The 17,405-nt window shown below is 41.1% G+C and overlaps 1 protein-coding gene across 1 annotated transcript in view; it reads right to left on the bottom strand.

The window, feature by feature from the left end:
- Nucleotides 1-5,153: 5,153 nt before the first annotated feature.
- The window catches only part of adgrb2 (adhesion G protein-coupled receptor B2), a 150,746-nt gene continuing 138,494 nt past the window's right edge, over nt 5,154-17,405 (bottom strand). Inside the window, exons 34-35 of the mRNA XM_062435728.1 lie at nt 14,858-14,939; nt 5,154-5,263 (exon numbers count right to left, since the gene is read on the bottom strand). Coding sequence (XP_062291712.1) covers nt 5,154-5,263; nt 14,858-14,939 — 192 coding nt within the window. The remainder of the gene's footprint in view (nt 5,264-14,857; nt 14,940-17,405) is intronic.

The following is a 17,405-nucleotide window of genomic DNA, read 5'->3' as shown; positions in this document are numbered from 1 at the left end:
TACAGTAGCTATATCTTGTTTAGGAAAGCTCTTGTGGAACTTTCTTGCAAATACAGAAAATTAATTCACTATTTTCATCCTCATGAAACATTTTCAAAGCTGATAATAACTTTAAGCCATGCATCGTTTACATCTGTTTTTGCTAGCTAGCAGTCTTCTTCACTGTTTTTTGCTGGCCCACTGCTGTGGGTCTTTGATAAAGCTGCAACCAACTGTTGACAGATAGCAGAAAGGAGTAGCCTATTGCATCAAGTACATGCATGTTAGCAATATAAATACAGCAGGTATCCACTCCTAAAAGCATTGCCCTATAGTACTACTAGAGGTCAAAGATTGCTCAGGGCACCAACTTAAACTTGCTTCCATTCATTTGCTTTATTAACTATTTTGTTAATTTTTTTCTTTATAATGTTGCTAAAGTAATTACAGAGCTGGTAATTTGACAACCATATGTCTTTAGTAAAGAATGTGCGTCATGTGTGCACACTATAAAACAACAATAAAGGTGTAAAACCGAGCTCTTGCATCTAATATGTTAATACTGTATAGATAATTCTGCCGTTCTGATATTTTTCAGCTCTTGTGATCCCTGGGTAAAAGAACATGTAGCAAAAGCATGCACAGAAACAAAAAAGTCTTGTGAATTATCACTTTCACTACGCATGAGAAGTCTAATTCTTCATGTTCCTGCTTTGTCACTGTTCAAAACCCAGAGTGTGCTGCATTGTTGTTTTTGTTCAACTGTGCAATATTACACTTTCAGGACTTGCCGTTCAGACCACTAACAAACCCTAATCTCCCGGTGCTGTCAGGAACATACAATGGCGTGTCCTGTCTGTATTGACTTTATTGGAAATATCAAACAAAAATAAGGGCTGACAAGATGTTCCTGGTGGACACAGTGTTAGTCAAGTTAAGATTTGTTACATATTCTCCCAACGTATGTCTGTCCATGCTTCACTTTATTTCCCTGTGTTATTTGTCAGCAGAATCTCTCCTTAGGTCACTTGTGACACACCAGTATAACTTAATTATCCACAAACCTCTGCGAAAAATAACCAAGAGGCACTCTAATCACAGTGACTCTACTGCCAGAGGTAATGTAAAAACCCCTTCCTTGCTTTTACTCTGTCACCATGTATTTCGTCCTTGGGGCTGGCTTCTCTATTTTCTTCCTCCTCTGACATCTCTCTCATCCCCCTCACTCCCTTGAGAAAGTTCCTGTTGGTGGCCTTTCTCCAGGGTGACTGATGGCAGCTCCATGGTTAGACTCATTCACACTTAATTACCCATAAGCCCCTCGGAGGGCAAACGTAGAGTAACTGAAGCATGCGCATTGTGTCATCCCCTCTTGTTCCTTCATTCCAGTACCACTGACTGGACTATTAAAAGCCTTTCCACTGTGGCTATTTTTACCACCTTACGTAACAAAGCCATTTTTGGGGAACTCCACTTTGGAAGAGGAAGGATTGTTATTAACATAAATATCGCTCAGTGTATATATATTTTTAATGAAATAATCACTTTGAATTGACATTAACCCCTTTGGTTATTTCAATGCAACACAACTTCAAACCCACAGAACTGTTCCTCTTATGTTTTCAGACAGACCAGCGGGGCCTCACATTGGTCACAGTTAAGCTTCAGTGCTTCTGGGTAACAGAGTTTGTCATGCCCAACACTCAGAGTGATATTATGAAAAAAATGAGATTGTGAGTATACTGCAAATCAAAACAGACCTCGTTGTTCTCATCCACAGATGCCCTTGAAGCAGCGTATATTCACATATGAGACACTTGGTTCAATTTGAAAATTTATTTTCATATAAAAAGACACTATGAAAACATTAGAGGACTACTTTGTACAATCTTATGTATAAAAAGAACAAAAATGAGGGAGAAAAGGAAAGGGAGGGTTTTTCAGTAATAAATCAACCAGGAATGTCACATGGTTGTAGCAGTCGGTTAACACCTAAGCACTGAAGGCTGAAGGTAGGAGGGTGAAAGTGAGCATAGTGAGTTGGCGTCCACGTGGAGTTAAGTTGCAAATTTGCTTGTTCTGCGTTTCATGTTTCTCTACAGGCTGTTGAGTTTGGCAGGCTTTCAAAACACACAAAGGAAAACAATGTGACATACTAAAACACTCCATACACCTGACCAGCATCCTTTCATGTTATCATTTGCATTACCCCACTGTCTTTTATATGAAAAGAAAAGCGAAGCTGCAAGATGATCCTTAGCAGAAAGAAAAACATTGAGGTGGCACTTTCAAGTGATCAAACATCTCAGTCGATCAAGCGGCATCTCACTTACCGTTCTTGAAGATGGAAAACTTAAACCCCCGACTTAGTTTATAACAAGTCATGTTGTTCCTGTGTCATGGGCAATGTATGGAAAATATCACCGATGTAAAAGGAATGTAACAAAATCTGACATAAAACATTTAAATTTTAATGTTCTTTCTTTCTGCAAATCACCGTTACCATGGGAACAAGGCATTTTGGAGGAGCTTATTCTCTTACATGTAATGTTAAAAAACTAATATCTAATTTGTACTGTAAGCATGAAGGTCAAATCTGTTTCACCTGAGACTGATGTTTTCATCTGCTATACAGTAACACCCACTGACTGACATTGAGTAGCCAGCAGACCACTGTTTTTGCTGAGATTGGACACACTGCACAGAAGACCTGGATGCTAAGCCTCAGAGAAGGTCAGGTGAATGTGACCTTAGCTCAGCAACTTGGGGCCGAACCTATCTTGCTCCTCTGAGAAGAAGCGAGCTGTAGGTTTGCCTATCAGATGATTAGCTTGAAAGGTTATAAGGGCCGCACTCTTGTTTCACCATCTGCGCTGTGCTGCACTACTACCACATTAGGGATATTTAAACAGATGGTTTGAGGGCTGCATTGGAAAATGTCAGGACAAATCGCCATCCCCGGATAATAACTGTTTTGAACACTCCCCTTCTTAATCTGCATCTCTGCCTGCCTCTAGCTAGCTATGTATTTTTGGATCTTTTTCCTTAGCTACCATTTTCTCTTACACTCTGATATTGTTTTCTCCCTAAATTGTCTCTCATCTTGTTCTCCAGACTGTTACATTAAAGGGAGATGCTTTGAACATGGACAGAAAAGTTATCGAGCCATCTATTGCACTTTCTCTCTGCCAGTGTGTGGAGGACTGGTTAGTTAATGTAGCAACAGCAGGAAACTGGTTGTCCTCTTGTAGTGACTGAAGTACATATGGAGAATGTCAAGCAAGAAGCCTTACCACTGGCGTTTTTGCTGCTTAGTTTGTAACCTTGTAGCCTTACAACCTCCGTGACTCCCTCTCTATCTTTCCATTCCTCTCTTTCTCTGCAGCTTGCTGCGCTCACAAGCAGATTATTCAGCACAGGACATGATCACATGTAAAGGAATCCATGTGAACCAGGAGTTATATATCTGGCTTTGCTGCTCACATTAAGATTTCATGCCTCCTGGTAGCACGACGCTGGGTGGGCAGAATGAGCAACAGAGAAAGAAACAGGAGGGATGTGGTAGATGAAAGCAGAGAAAGGCATGTTTTTTAGGATAGAGCTTTAAAACCATGATGCGGGTTTCTTGTGAAAAGAAGAAAATCTGGCTCAGATGGTGTCTAGTTTAATATATCATTGGCTGCAAAAACTTCCTCTGGTCATGTGGAGCTAACAATATGTCCTCAGTAACCGGGGAAGGGCGACTTAGCTGCTAAACTGATTGATACTTAACTGTAAGCACATGTTATTGAGGAATGGGAGATGCTAATCAGACTTTGCACAGGTTCCATTTGAGCTGAAATGACTGGGATATTCTCTTCTTTTGCATTACTCTGATTGCTGATGGGTGAAATGGATTCAGATGCTGCAATCTTTAAAGGCTTTTATCTCCAAGAGGTTGGGGGGGTTGGAGGGCAGAGGGGATAAAGAAAGGAGATGCGAGAATCTGCATGACGATCACAATCCGTCTTTTCCCTCATGGTTGGATAACATGCGGCACACATTACCTCAGAAAGCAAGCTCACATTTAAGTGCTGAATGTGTCCTAAATCTTCTTTTTTTAAAGTTCCACATGGGTTAATTCTCACAGGAAATGAAAAAAGGAAAAGAAAAATAAGAATGGCAAAAAGGCAGCACAAGCACAAACCAGTCTGAAAAATAAATCAATTATTCTTGAACAGTTAGACCACAGAATACAACTCAGTTGGTAGTTATTTGTTTCAATCGTATTATTTTTTCATTAATAGTTTCAAACCATAGGGGAGGACATTTTTTTTAAACTAAACCATAAAAAATACACCAAAGTGGGAATACAATGTTGACACAGAGGATGTGGGAAGAATGGATGGATGGGACTGTTGACCCGGAACCCGAAAAAAGCAGAGAGGATGGCACAATGAGCAGCTCTTTCCTCGACCCCCATCTCCTTTCCATCCAAATGACAAAGAGGAAAAATAAAATAAAAAATAAAAAAGAGAAAAACTGAGAGACTGAATGCTTTCGTCATCCATTAGAAGGGAAAAGGAAATAAATGAAATCAGGGTGCCTACGGGGCTACCAGTGTGAGAAACCTCAGTGAGATTTTTTTCCCCTTGCTATAAAAAGAACTGAACGGTGCAGAAATATTCTTCTCCCCCCCACCCAAAATCATCAAACAATTGAAAGAGGTTTTCTTTTTTCCTCCAGAATAAAATCAAGACATTTTTTTCTCAGAAATAAGTTTTTTTTTTTTTATAGTTTCTTAGTTCATTTAAAAATTTTCCTCAATCGCAGACGTGTCAAGCCCCTGTTCTTTCTTTTCAATACGGTCTTTGTGAAAATATAGAGTAGAACAGTCTTCTTTCCATGTCTGTCCACTGCAGCAGTAAACAAATACAGTATAGGATCCGACAGAGCACATTGCAGGAGACAGGGAGCAGTGTATGTGAGATCTTTGCGAGTGTGTGTGCGTGTTTGCACTCATGTCCTAATAAGTATAGCTTTCCAGAAGTTCAGTATCTCTGTGTGCATCTGCATCTCGGCATGAGTGTGTGTGTATCTGAGTGAGTGTGGGTATGTCTGTGTGTCTTCACACTTCAGTCTGGAAGTCTCCCTCGGACGAGTCAGGTGTGTTAGCAGAGGAGGAATCCCAGTTCTTATTGTGCATCTCCATCCGGTCTTTCTGCTCCCCAGGCACGATGGACAGCTCGGGGGTCATGGTCTTGAAGCTGTCCCAGGAGCTCTGCTCCTCCGGGGTTGACTTGTCCTGATGGAGGAGGACAACAAGGGAAAAGAAACATGTAAGGAAAAATAAAGGAGCCACACTTGAAAAATATAAAAATCTCCATTAAAGGGAAGTTCCATTTTTACAAAGCGTGGGTCTTATTCTCATGGTTTTGGACATAATTCTATAAGTTGATAACATTGGTGATGTCACTTAAAGGTAGACAGGGCAGCGACCAGGAGAAGCTAAATGATCATAGCCACACTTGTTTGTAAGAAGAAATGAAAGTGAAAGGTTAAAATTATTATCCAAACTATCACAGATTGCAGAAAGTGTGGATTACCAACCAGGCAAAGCATTCAACTTTCCAGCAGCCCTTAACCCACAAAGGACCCAAAGGCCCAGATTACTCATGTAACAAATACTTTTTGGTAATTTTATTAATTGCAAATTTGTTTGTCAATATTCAATAATGCACAATGTAAACTGAAAGACTATCTGTCCTGAGTTTTTAACTACACTGTACTTTTTTTTTAACCAAAATTGTTATCTTTACCATATTGTCTCTTGATTTTGAGCTGTTCTTGACTGTTCTTAGTCTATATAATGCTTACATGCATAGTGCATCATCTTAAAGAAATTAGCTCTCCATCAAATTATAACCAAACTAACTGGAGTGGTGGGGTACCGGGGGCCCACAGTTCAAGTTTCCCACAGGCATTCCACAAGTGGGTTCTGGCCCTGCTACAATTTTGGTCTGCCATACTGACCATAGTTGTATGCATACACAGTTTTCCTGTGCAATTAGGGGTTATTACCAACATTACAGGCATTCTCTCTCTCAGTTTCACCACCACATAAAGTGGATGACACAATCTGAGTTAAATTTTGGCCTGTTCTGATCATCTGACTGCTCATGGTCTTTGTTGTGATGCGCTGTGTTTCCAAATTTCAGCAACTGACTTTGGTGTGTACAATGTTGTCATAATCAATACTATAAAAATAACACCCAAGCTGTAACAGACAGTACATTTTCCTTCCTTGCAGTGCCTGCAAACCATTTTTTGTGTACAGATTTGGATATGGATACATTGAAATATGCACTCACAACCTGAATTTGATCTCATGTTTCTATCCTTCAAATAGAAACTGAATATCAACATAGACATAGAAGCCAACAACTCAGTGTTATGTTATTTCTTAGAACCTCATAAATACTAAAAAGCAGCACCATACATACCTGTGGTTCATAGGTACCTTTGCGTCTTTCTACCATCAAAAGAAAAGTACTTCTGTTCTTTAATTTACAGAAATGAGACATCTGCTTCTTTACCTCCCACCTTTGCCAATCAGTAACTTTTCAGGTTGACTGATAAAAGCATGAAGCCCTTCAGGCTGCAGACCTCTGATCACTGCATGTGGTCCGCAGCTGTGCCCACCATGCATGTAAAATACATATTGGAGGATTAGCTAAAGGCGGAATTAAAGGTAGCATTATGCATCAGATGAGGGCCATTATTCAAATCAGACTCGTTATCTTACAGAGATAATGATTTCACAGATACGAGCTGGGGAGACACAAGGGCTCACTCGCCAAGATGACTTGCAGTGGAGCAAAACTTACAGTGACACACACACACACACAAAAACGAGACCTGTGGTGCTTTCCACAGACGTGGTGGAGCCAACTGCAGTGGAACCTTTTGGATTACATTTACATGTACATTCAGAAGATGAATATTCATAGGCAGCACACACTAAGTGCTTTGGAAAGAGAATAAATTCAGTAAAAAATCCAAATTTACTTACTATTTACTTATTATTGTGTGAGTACCTACATCTACCGTATGTGCATGCTTGCTTTTACAGCATATAATCCATAAGAGTGTAGTAACTGTAGTACTGTATGCTTGTCATCTCTATCTCTTTCAGTTTCTTCCATTTTGTTTTCTCTATATGCTTTTCCCACAATCTTGCCATCCCTTTATTACACCAACTCTTATAAAATTCAATAATATACTTTGAGCTATTCACACCCCCAAACCTTGTCTATCTCTTCATCTGACTCACACACGCACGCACGCACGCACGCACGCGCACGCACACGCACACGCACACACACACACACACACACACACACACACACACACACACACACACACACACACACAAAACTCATTGATCTCCCTTCCCCCCTTGCAGTGTGATGATCGCTGCCAGAGCGCTAGGGGGCAATATCTGCCTGATTATCATTCTCCCTGCGTCACAGCCTGACAGCTGGTAAAATGAATACAAAAGGCATAATCTGGGAGCCAATTTGCATGCTAAATGCTGGCGAAGGAACATTTTGTAATGCAGGAGTGTGGGTAATGCTGCAGTTAAGCCCAACTTTATCCCTGGGAGACTAGGCTAACACGATTGTGCTGCTACTGTGTGTCTATCCATTCCCTTTCGCCATCTCTGCTTGCCTCCATTCCTCCTTGCCCCAAAGCCCCATCTCATCCCTCTCTTTTTTTGGCTCTCTCCCTCTCTCTCTGCCAGAAACCCCTCTACTTACACTCGATGAGTTCTTTTCACCTCCGGCAGATGAAATGCTCCATCGCTTTTCCCTCTGTGTTGATGAAATGGGAGGGAGAAGACAAGGAGGGGTGACAAGAGAGAGAGAGACAGAGAGAGACAGAGAACAGAAAGAGAGAGAAGAGGAGGAATCACAGTCACTGACAACTCTGCCCTGAAACAATAGCATTGTTCCCACACCTTCCGCGGGTGAACAGGCAGTTGTAGCTTTGTGTTTACACCTTTACCCCTTCCCTCTCTTGCTCTCTCTCAAAACCCCCCACCCCCTCCCTCCACCAGCTCTCTCATGAGAAAATATAACACGTGTACACACACAGATGCACACATGAACACAGTCCAACACAGCAGAGAGAATGATATAACACACACATATAATTGAACTGTGTTGGAACAGGCAACATTTTTAACATCCTGGCGCATCAAAACTTAGAGGAAAACCGAGGAAGCATGGGTAGAGTGAGATTCTGCATGCTATACACCACTAATAGCAACTACAACAACTATAGTAAGGATAAAAGAAAGGACAGAGTGTGGGCGGAAAGTAATCTGATTCTAAAAGCCGTAACAGTGAATCTACTGTGCAGTGCTAGAGGCTTTGCAGCTCATGTTTTCTAAATAATGTTGAAAGAGGATAACTAATCTGGTATTAGTGCATGAAAATGCTATCTACACTATCTGCATTATTGATTTTATAGCGTATGTGTTAACACAACATATTAAATAGTTAAAGCTGGGCTATAAAGTGGACATTGCTGACTCTGTATGTTCTGCCTCTGGCTTAAACACATAAACCTTCCTTCCCCTGCTATACCTCTGCTATGGCATTTATTTTTTTTACTGTTTTTTTAAGTAAACCACTGCTAAAAGTGGCTCACCTCTGTATGGGTAGCTGAAGTAACAGGTGTTTTCCTAATGGGCTAGTCAGGGTGTGTGCTGGTGCCAGTGCCAAAAATAGAGACCATAAATCCTATTGTGTTGTGGTACTGTCGTTATCTTGGTAGTTGTGTTGCCTGACCTGTGGCTTATTACAGCTTGGTCTATGTGTGTGTCATGCAGTGTACGGGTGGCTGCTCGCATCATTTGTGCTTTCTAAATCCCAGTCTGCCTCAAGTTTGGGCCAAATTGATTCCCCACAGTGGCTTTAGCGACTTGGATAATATTGTCAGAATTGACTGGAGCTTCTTTTGGCAGAGGTATTTCAGCCTATCGTAACCCCCCCCCCCCCCCCCCCCCCCCCAAAAAAAAAAAAAACAACAAAAAAAAACAAAACAAAAACAAAAAAACAACAATAACAACATTGCAAGACAGAATTGTAAATTGTCATTCTTTCTGTTTTCTTTTTGTGATCCGTGTCTTAAGAGAAAGTGGTGTTAGTATGTAAGATTTCAAATCCAACCCCTTCAGAGAATAGGATTTCCAGCGTTTAGCTGATTACCTTGGGGGGAGGAGTGGGGGATCTTGATTTACTGTTATATATGACATTAAAGCCTACTTGTTGGAAATGTATCTAGATTCTAAACATGTACAGCAGTTGAATACTTGATGCACTGGTCACCTGCAGATATAAAACAGACACCTACCTAAAACCACAATATTCCTTTTCTCTTTTATTTGCTTTTGCCTGGAATTTCCACATATACAGTATGCAACATTAGCATACAGATTCTCTCTTTTGTACAGCATGTAAAAGCCCCTAAGAGATGCAGAAGATGTCAGAGTTGGGTGAATGAGCATATCAGCCATCCGTGACAGGCTGAATTTTTAGCTGACAGACTTTTCTTCTGGTCAGTTTCAGTCCCCAGAATAGAAGCCTTTACATTTCAGCATTCAAAGCATTAAATCTATTATATATAATACAGCTCTAAAAGCAGTTTGTGTGCCATCAGTGGCTGAAATGGAACTGGCAATATGGGTATTAATTCTCTGATACTGCACCATTTTAACAACTCACCTGCAGTGCTCCACTATTGTGGTTTTTAAAGAGGCATCATGGTGATATGACCTATCATCCATTTAAAGGCTTACTAATCCAGACGTGCGCTTTTGCAGGCAAAGCAGGGTAAAATGGAACTCAGATGGCCACAACAGTGTCAGTGGCCAAAAGGAACATTTTGCCCAATACTTAAAGACAGAGGCAAACTATTTTCTGAGGATATAAGCTACAGCTGCAAAGCATGACGAAGCTAAGTGAAGAAAAAAAGTTGTAGGAATTCAGAGGGAAAGCAGGTACTAGAAAAAATGCTTCTACACAAACATCTAAAGCGATCTTGAGAAGCCTCTGCTACAGTGTTGGTGGATGAGGCCCACTCTTTGCCACACAGAACCCCGCTCATTTGGACTATGGAATGTAAATTCTGTCTGGATACGGGTGAGCAGTGTGGCAGGTTGTCTTTGGGAGATGATGATGGAGGAGGACAGGTGGTTGTGGGTAAGTGGGTTAACTTTACCTTTGTTGACTTGGATGCCCATGGTTGTGCTGACTGTCTGGCTACATTCAAACTGGGACATGACAACAAACATGCAACACGAGGGCCCAGTCAACCAACAAAAGGACATAAAACAGGAAACAAACAAAAATAAGCAAAAATAAGAAACAGAAATCAGTCAAATGTCCCAGTAAGTCAAAGAAAAATGTGAGGCACACATGGAAGAAAACTTAAATGACATTCATACATGAACAAAATGAAACATCAAACAATGTCGGAGCATATGAGTGGATACCAGAACATGGCTTCTACAGATATCAGTTAACCAGAACTGGACTATGTAAGCTTTCTAAGTGTGTTTATCTTATTATATCATAGAGATAATGATATAATCAAGGCTGCCTATTCAACACAGGCATGATTTATTAGGGGGCACAGAAACAGACTAACTGGGCATAGTGGTCTTTAGCATCATTTACCCCTTAGCTGGGAAGGAATCTGTGTCACAAGTAATAAGGCCCTTCAAAGAAGCCAAATCTGGAGAATGTAGGGCAAATAAATTCCATTAGTGCAACACATTGCAAACAAACGAGCAATCAGACACACAGGCTTGCTTCACTGCCGCCTGGGCCTGTGGAATGCAGCACAAGGCAAGCCAAGGCCAGTGCTCCGATACTGAAAACAGCCTCAGCCAATGATTGGGCCCTTTTCACCCCCCTTTAATTGGCCCAAGGACACTAAATGAGCTAAATTAGTATTGTGCCTCTTGGTGCACGAAGCCAGTGTTAGGCTTGTTCCGCCTGGGCTAACCGTCCCCTCATTAGGAGCCACTGATAGAGCCAGTGTGCTAAAGCTACACTCCGCCAGCCTTCGGTTTTCATGGGCAATTTGTGTGGAAGGATGAAAACAGTTGATGAGTTTATACGCGGCACGGAGAAAGGGGCAAGGAAATAATTAAAAACAAGCTAATGAGAGGAATTAATTGTTCAATTAATGCCTCAAACGTGCCACGAGGGCTGAGTTTAGAGGGAGAAATGGGAAAATGAGGGAGACAGCAAGAGAGAAAATGTCAAGCCGTGAGGACGAATAGAGGGGAGAATGAGATATGAAGAGAAAGAAGAGGGGAGGACTTGCTTTATTGCTGGAATGTGAAATTGAAGCCCCTCAGCTTAATGCCAGCAAATTGACTATCAGGACCTTTAGGGTTTGCAAGTGCAGGCAAATTGCCCTCACTGAATCAACAAAAATTGGTTCTTTGTCATTTAGAATTATACATCTTCATTTTACATGAGACATGCTCAAAGCATATACATTACCTTAGCTAAATTTCCCTTCAGTGGCCTAAAAACATCCATAACAGTCATTAATGTTAACTGTGGATGCATAAAGAGAGCACCCTAGGTCTCACCTCTCTTTTATGGAACAGGCTAATGGAGGAACCCTCTCAGTCTATAACACAATATATTTCCATACTATACGTGGCCCAAACAAAATAGGATTTCATCATGATTCACATGCACGCCCACAGCCATTTAGATTGAATTGCAAATACATCTTTTCATAATCGAAAATGTGCTCGCTGTCGCCGCTCTGATCTAGCATGAGTGAAATCACAACAAAGTAGAGTACTCGTTTCCCTTGTCTTCCTCTCCATTCCTCTGCGTTCCGCACAACTCCTCACTGTCTATCTGCAGAGAGAAGCCAAGCACGCTTCATTTAATCAAGAACACAGCAGACGACGGGATGGAAATATATCCCATTTGAGAGCTAAAAAATGCATCAGCCAGGCTATTATGCAGTGCAAACTCTCCTTCTCCCCCTCTCTCTCTCACACACACACACACACACACACACAAACACACTATCCATCCCACACACAGAGGCACCACACTGCATCATTGGGCACTGCATGCAAATTTGTGTTATGACCTTCTGAACCCTGTGGAGACGAAAAGAAAGCGACAGGCGAGCTCCACGGTGACAGAGGCCAAGAAGCTGTTCTAAATCTAAACATTAGCGCAGACACTAATGCTAATACATACCGCGCTAGATACACACTGCATCCACTCGGTCTTTCAGTAACCCCACTGACTCCATTTGTATCCTGTCTCCATTATGGTAGACACAATGAAAATGGACTCCATCCCTCTTGCTAGCCATATGGCCCCTGTCAGAGAACCCACTGTACTTAAAAGAGAGTGGGATTTGAGTTAGTTTTCATCATTAGCATTAAAGCAAAGCCCACATTCTGTCCACTTGAATGTAGCATCATAAAAGTATTACCACTGAAACAGATATTATTCTTTTATGGGGGCAGGCAACTGTGTATCTACACAAAAAAAAACCCCACTTGATTGAAGGTCAGCAAATGTTCCCAACTAAGCCAAATAATAACTACTATTAGCACACAACAATGTCTGGAACTCTTGCAGCTAGTTGCAAGGAGGACAAAGAGTTGTTAAGCATTAAATATGCACACACAAAGACCAGGAGAAATATATTTGTGTCATAGCCTGAAACTGACCTTTGTTAGCCACAGTTTACTAGTTAGATATTTTGCCAAGTAGATTTTAAAGGTTATGCATATGATCTTCAATAATAACAGGAAAATACACGGCAGAGGACAACATCTACATTAATTTTCAGTCTAAAGGAATAGCTCCGCTAGCATCAGTGATATATTGTCTGCCTCCCCCTTCTTTGAGTTCACATATTTCCTTTTTTGTATTTATTAAGCGTAAAACTGAGTCATTTAACAGCTTCTAGTTATCAACATGGTAAATATTGGGATCACCAATTGGCAGCATATTGAATGGGCGACAGAGTTAACAAAAGTGTGAGCGAGGTGGTATAGAATATGGCGTAAAGACAAGAAAAAGCAGAAAGCAAGACTTTGAGGTATGTGGTTTCTGTCTGTGATGGTACATGTAATGCCCAAGACCACTTTAAGCCCATTGTACTTACACAGAAAATTGGATAAGATGTGAAAGTAGAAAAAAAGAAAGTGCCCATGTCTTTGTGTGTGTGGGACATTTTCTGATATCCACTCATCTCCTCAACACAGCCAGCACAGAGATCCTACCTTTCCAGAGAGGTAAAATGGATCAGGTCTCTTCTGACCCCATAAGCCTTTGTGATATTTCTGAGACCATCAGCACCCACAAAGCGCATAGTGTTTGGCTCTGTTTAGTGCCAATGAGCTAGTTTATGGACTGAATAACATGTTTTATGAGGTGATTATAAATGTGTTCGGAAGGGTCATTGTCTTTATGAACTGATTTATCACTAGGTTATGATGTTTAGTTCATAGGATTGACTTCAGGGACAACAATGATTGCATGGACTGTCACGCCACGCTGAGTGGGTGCCACAGTAATGAAAACACAACTCAAAACAGTGGAAGAACAAAGAAAAAATCCTTCAAGCGTTTATGTTTTATCATGGAAGATAAATCCAGTCCTGCATCAGACCATCTCACAAATCCATTTCTCTTCATATAGCAGTTCCACATTGTATAGTTCAATTTGAATTTGTATTGGAATTGATGGAGGACGGAGAATTAGCATTCATTACATGAATGCAGAAGGACAAGGGGTACACACAGTGATGCACTGAACTGTTACACCACCACACCACTGGGGAAACATCTAGTATTCAGGCTCATCAAATACAGTCACTTCACTATGAGACAGCACTGACAGGTATAGTAGATGAGCAGCTACATGGAGTAAACTTTAAGGTTTGACACTATCTGTGTTTCTGTAATTATGACACATAAAGTCTTGAAATTGGAGGCTTTATGGTATCACATGCTGCCCACATTGACCTACCACACTTTGTCATTCGCTAAGACCCACCCTCCTTTGTTACTGTGACTAGGCCTGTCAAGCTTTACTTTTTGCACAGCACACAAGTAGTTTATAGTGATAACAATGGCAAATTTACTATCAAAATTCTTAGTAATTTTAAAACAATGATTGATTTCAGACAGGTAGAGAAAAGCAGGCACTCATGTTTATTCTGTGGTCTGATATGACAGCTATTGGCTCCATAAGTTGGTAACAAATACCGCCTCTGACTATCTTTTAAAAGTTTTCAGCTAACTTATTTTAAAATGAGAAAATTTCAAAAATGCTCCTGATACATGATCTTATCAGAAAAGACTGAGGTTAAAGCTGCATTTTCCAGGCAAAAATTGAACATCCTCACCCACTTACGATCAGTGAATTACTCTAAATCGCTCTACTTGGTGAGCAGGTTAGCCAGACATGCTCATGAGTGCAGCTTATGTTAAAGCAGATAAACATCATGTTTAAGCTATTTCTTTCACTTTTAGGCATTAGGAAGGCAAGAAAAACTGACAGAACCCACCAAATTCTAAATGCAGAGTAGTGCTCTTAACTTGTGGAGAAATCTTGACAGGCCTGCTGTGCCTAGTTACTGTTGCTGAGAGGGGGACTTTAGCGAGCAATCATTACATTTTTGCAGCATGGAAACACAGATACAGTACACAGAGTGGCAAACGATGAGATACATACAGTGACATGTAGTTCATCGACTCATAGGTCTACTTTAGAGTGAGTTAGAGGGGGCTCTACTGCACAAGGTTTATGTTGGGTTTAGCGTGTCTTACGTTGACTTTCTTTGTAAACGAGGGATGTTCTGCGTGCTAGCGATGGCTCTGTGTTGTGCCTCGGTGGTGGGGGAGGGGGAACCTGCGGTGGATGAATACCGGCCGCAGTGGTTAGAGAAAGGTTACAGGGTGTTTAAGGTGTGGGTTAAAATACTGTTTAGGCACTTTTAGGGAGAGAGAGCCCTGCAAAAGTCAGGAGGGTTAATGCATTTTTTGAGGTAAGGTGGAGTGAAGAGTTTCCTTTAGTCTTGTAACTGGCTAGTCTCCATCATGATTAACATTTACGATTCTCAGTAGTGTCTATCTGTAAGTGACTAAGTCAGCTGGTGTGAGGAACAACCTTCACAGTAGTTTGGGTGTCGATCTGAGACAAGACATCCAAGTGAGATGCAATTATAGTTGCTATTAAAGCACAGCACTCATGTCGTATATGTAAAAATCACTGTCAATATCTGTCATATGGCATAGACAGGAGGTTATTAAAGTTATTATGAAATGATTATATCGTTACTCATGCAGTAATTGTCTCTTAAGCACAGACCATGTGCCTCAAACACAGGCAGTGCAACACAGATCTAAAGCAAAAAACAGACAAACACCAACAAAACAAAAAGGAACAAGAGACACTCATACACATTGATGCCAGCAACCACACAGAGGCATGCAACCACACACGTAGGCACTCTAATATGCCAGTGTTTGGACACAAATACCCACCCACACAGGCACACACACACACACCCTTCTCATCTCCATAATTACTGTATAGTCAGCATGTCCGTGTCTGGGGGTGACTCTCAAAGTGAGATGTTGACAACAGCAGAGCTGGACTCAAGCTGGGTCCTGTCAAAGGCCTGACACTGATAGCATTATCCGTGTTATTGTTGAACTGCCTACTTACTTTTAACATAATGGATTTGGATGAGTAAGCCATATCTACACTGCCCTTTCATTTCGTGACTTATATGACGTCACTAACTTTTCCTTGCTGCCGTTGCCAAGTCCTTGCTCATGGGGGAATGTTGGGTCGCTGTAAATTAAAGAGTAAGGTCTAGACCTCCTCTATGTGAAAAATGCCCTGAGATAGCTTCTGTTGTGATTTGGCGCTATATAAATAAAACTGACTTGACTCGACTTGACTTGACTAGCCCGGAGGAAATATGCGTTCCAATTTGTCTTAATTAGTTTAAATACAGCCTATCTATTATTTGTGGCTGGCTTTTCATTTCTTTTATATTTGGGCATAATCTCAAAGCACACCTGAGCTCCCTTTGAGGCACATTAGCATGCTGCAGCACAACTGTTAAGACTTCTAATATATGGCTCATGCCTTTGCAAGCAGCCTGCCATTTTTCTTCTCTTCCATAAAATATTTGCTGGGCATTAATGAATGGGGAGTTGGCCAAACGCTTCAGAAAATCTTGATCAAGACCCTGAGTAAATGAGGAGTGAAGGGAACGGCCGCCGGTCTGGCAGCGGGAAATAGCAGCATGTTTGCATGTATGTGTGTGTGTACAGTGTGTGTGTGGCTACATGGCATGGGGAATATGAGAGATGTCAGGCTGGCCTCTGTTCCTCTACTGGCGGTGTAAATTAGATGTGAACCAGCATGCCGCCGCTGCCAGGGGAAAGTACACCTATCCAGTCGGACTAACTCATCATGGCTCCATGCACTAAAGCTCCATAGATGAGAGGAGTGTGCACGTGTGTGTGTGTGCGTGTGTTTAAATCTTAATGAAACTGGCCCCTCTGAAGGTCAGTGCAGAGCAAGCAGGGAGTCTTTTGTCTGTTGCTAATGGTGTATTAATGATTCAAAGATGCTTCTGTGTCTCATGCATACAGGTGCCCACCCAAGCACCCCGCTGACACCCACCCACCCATCCACAGACACACACACACACACCCACACACACAGACAAACTGTCACATAATACACAATTAATCCTATTTAACAGACACATTAACCATACCGACACAGATATAGACAAAACACATTTTGTGTAAAGGCACACGTTGGCTATGCTATCAGTGCATTATGGTGCGGTGATGTGGTAAATATGAGAAATAGTTTCACAAGTCTTGAATTCCAGAATTTGGTTTTCATTAAATGGTTATGGTTAATTATCCCTCAGCTAACAGATCATGTGGTCAACGGTTTTGACAGGTATTTAATAAGGCATCAACCACAGGTAAGAAAGAAATAAGTTCTGGCCAATTAAAGCAGGTGTTAAAGGGATTTGTTAAATGGCAATGAAAATATATACAGTATTCACTTTACATTTGAGTTCCCTCGTTAGAGCACACAATGTTTTCACATTTGTCTGGATAAAAAAAAAAAGTACCATAATGAATACAACCGCTTTTAAAAGTACCTCATGTTTGTAAATGACTGACACTAGAATCTTTATGACTCTAATCATCTGAAAGCTGCATTTACAAGTAAATGCAATCTCACCACAGTGTGGATCATAATTATCCAGTGCTGACCACTTTCTATGAAATTCAGCATACATTACTACTGCAATTTTAATCTGTGCAGAAGTGAGTG

This window comes from Scomber scombrus, chromosome 16, assembly GCF_963691925.1.
Source record: "Scomber scombrus chromosome 16, fScoSco1.1, whole genome shotgun sequence".
Taxonomy (NCBI): Eukaryota; Metazoa; Chordata; class Actinopteri; order Scombriformes; family Scombridae; genus Scomber; species Scomber scombrus.
The sequence above is the reverse complement of the archived record's forward strand: the minus strand, read 5'-3'. Positions and strand labels throughout refer to the sequence as shown.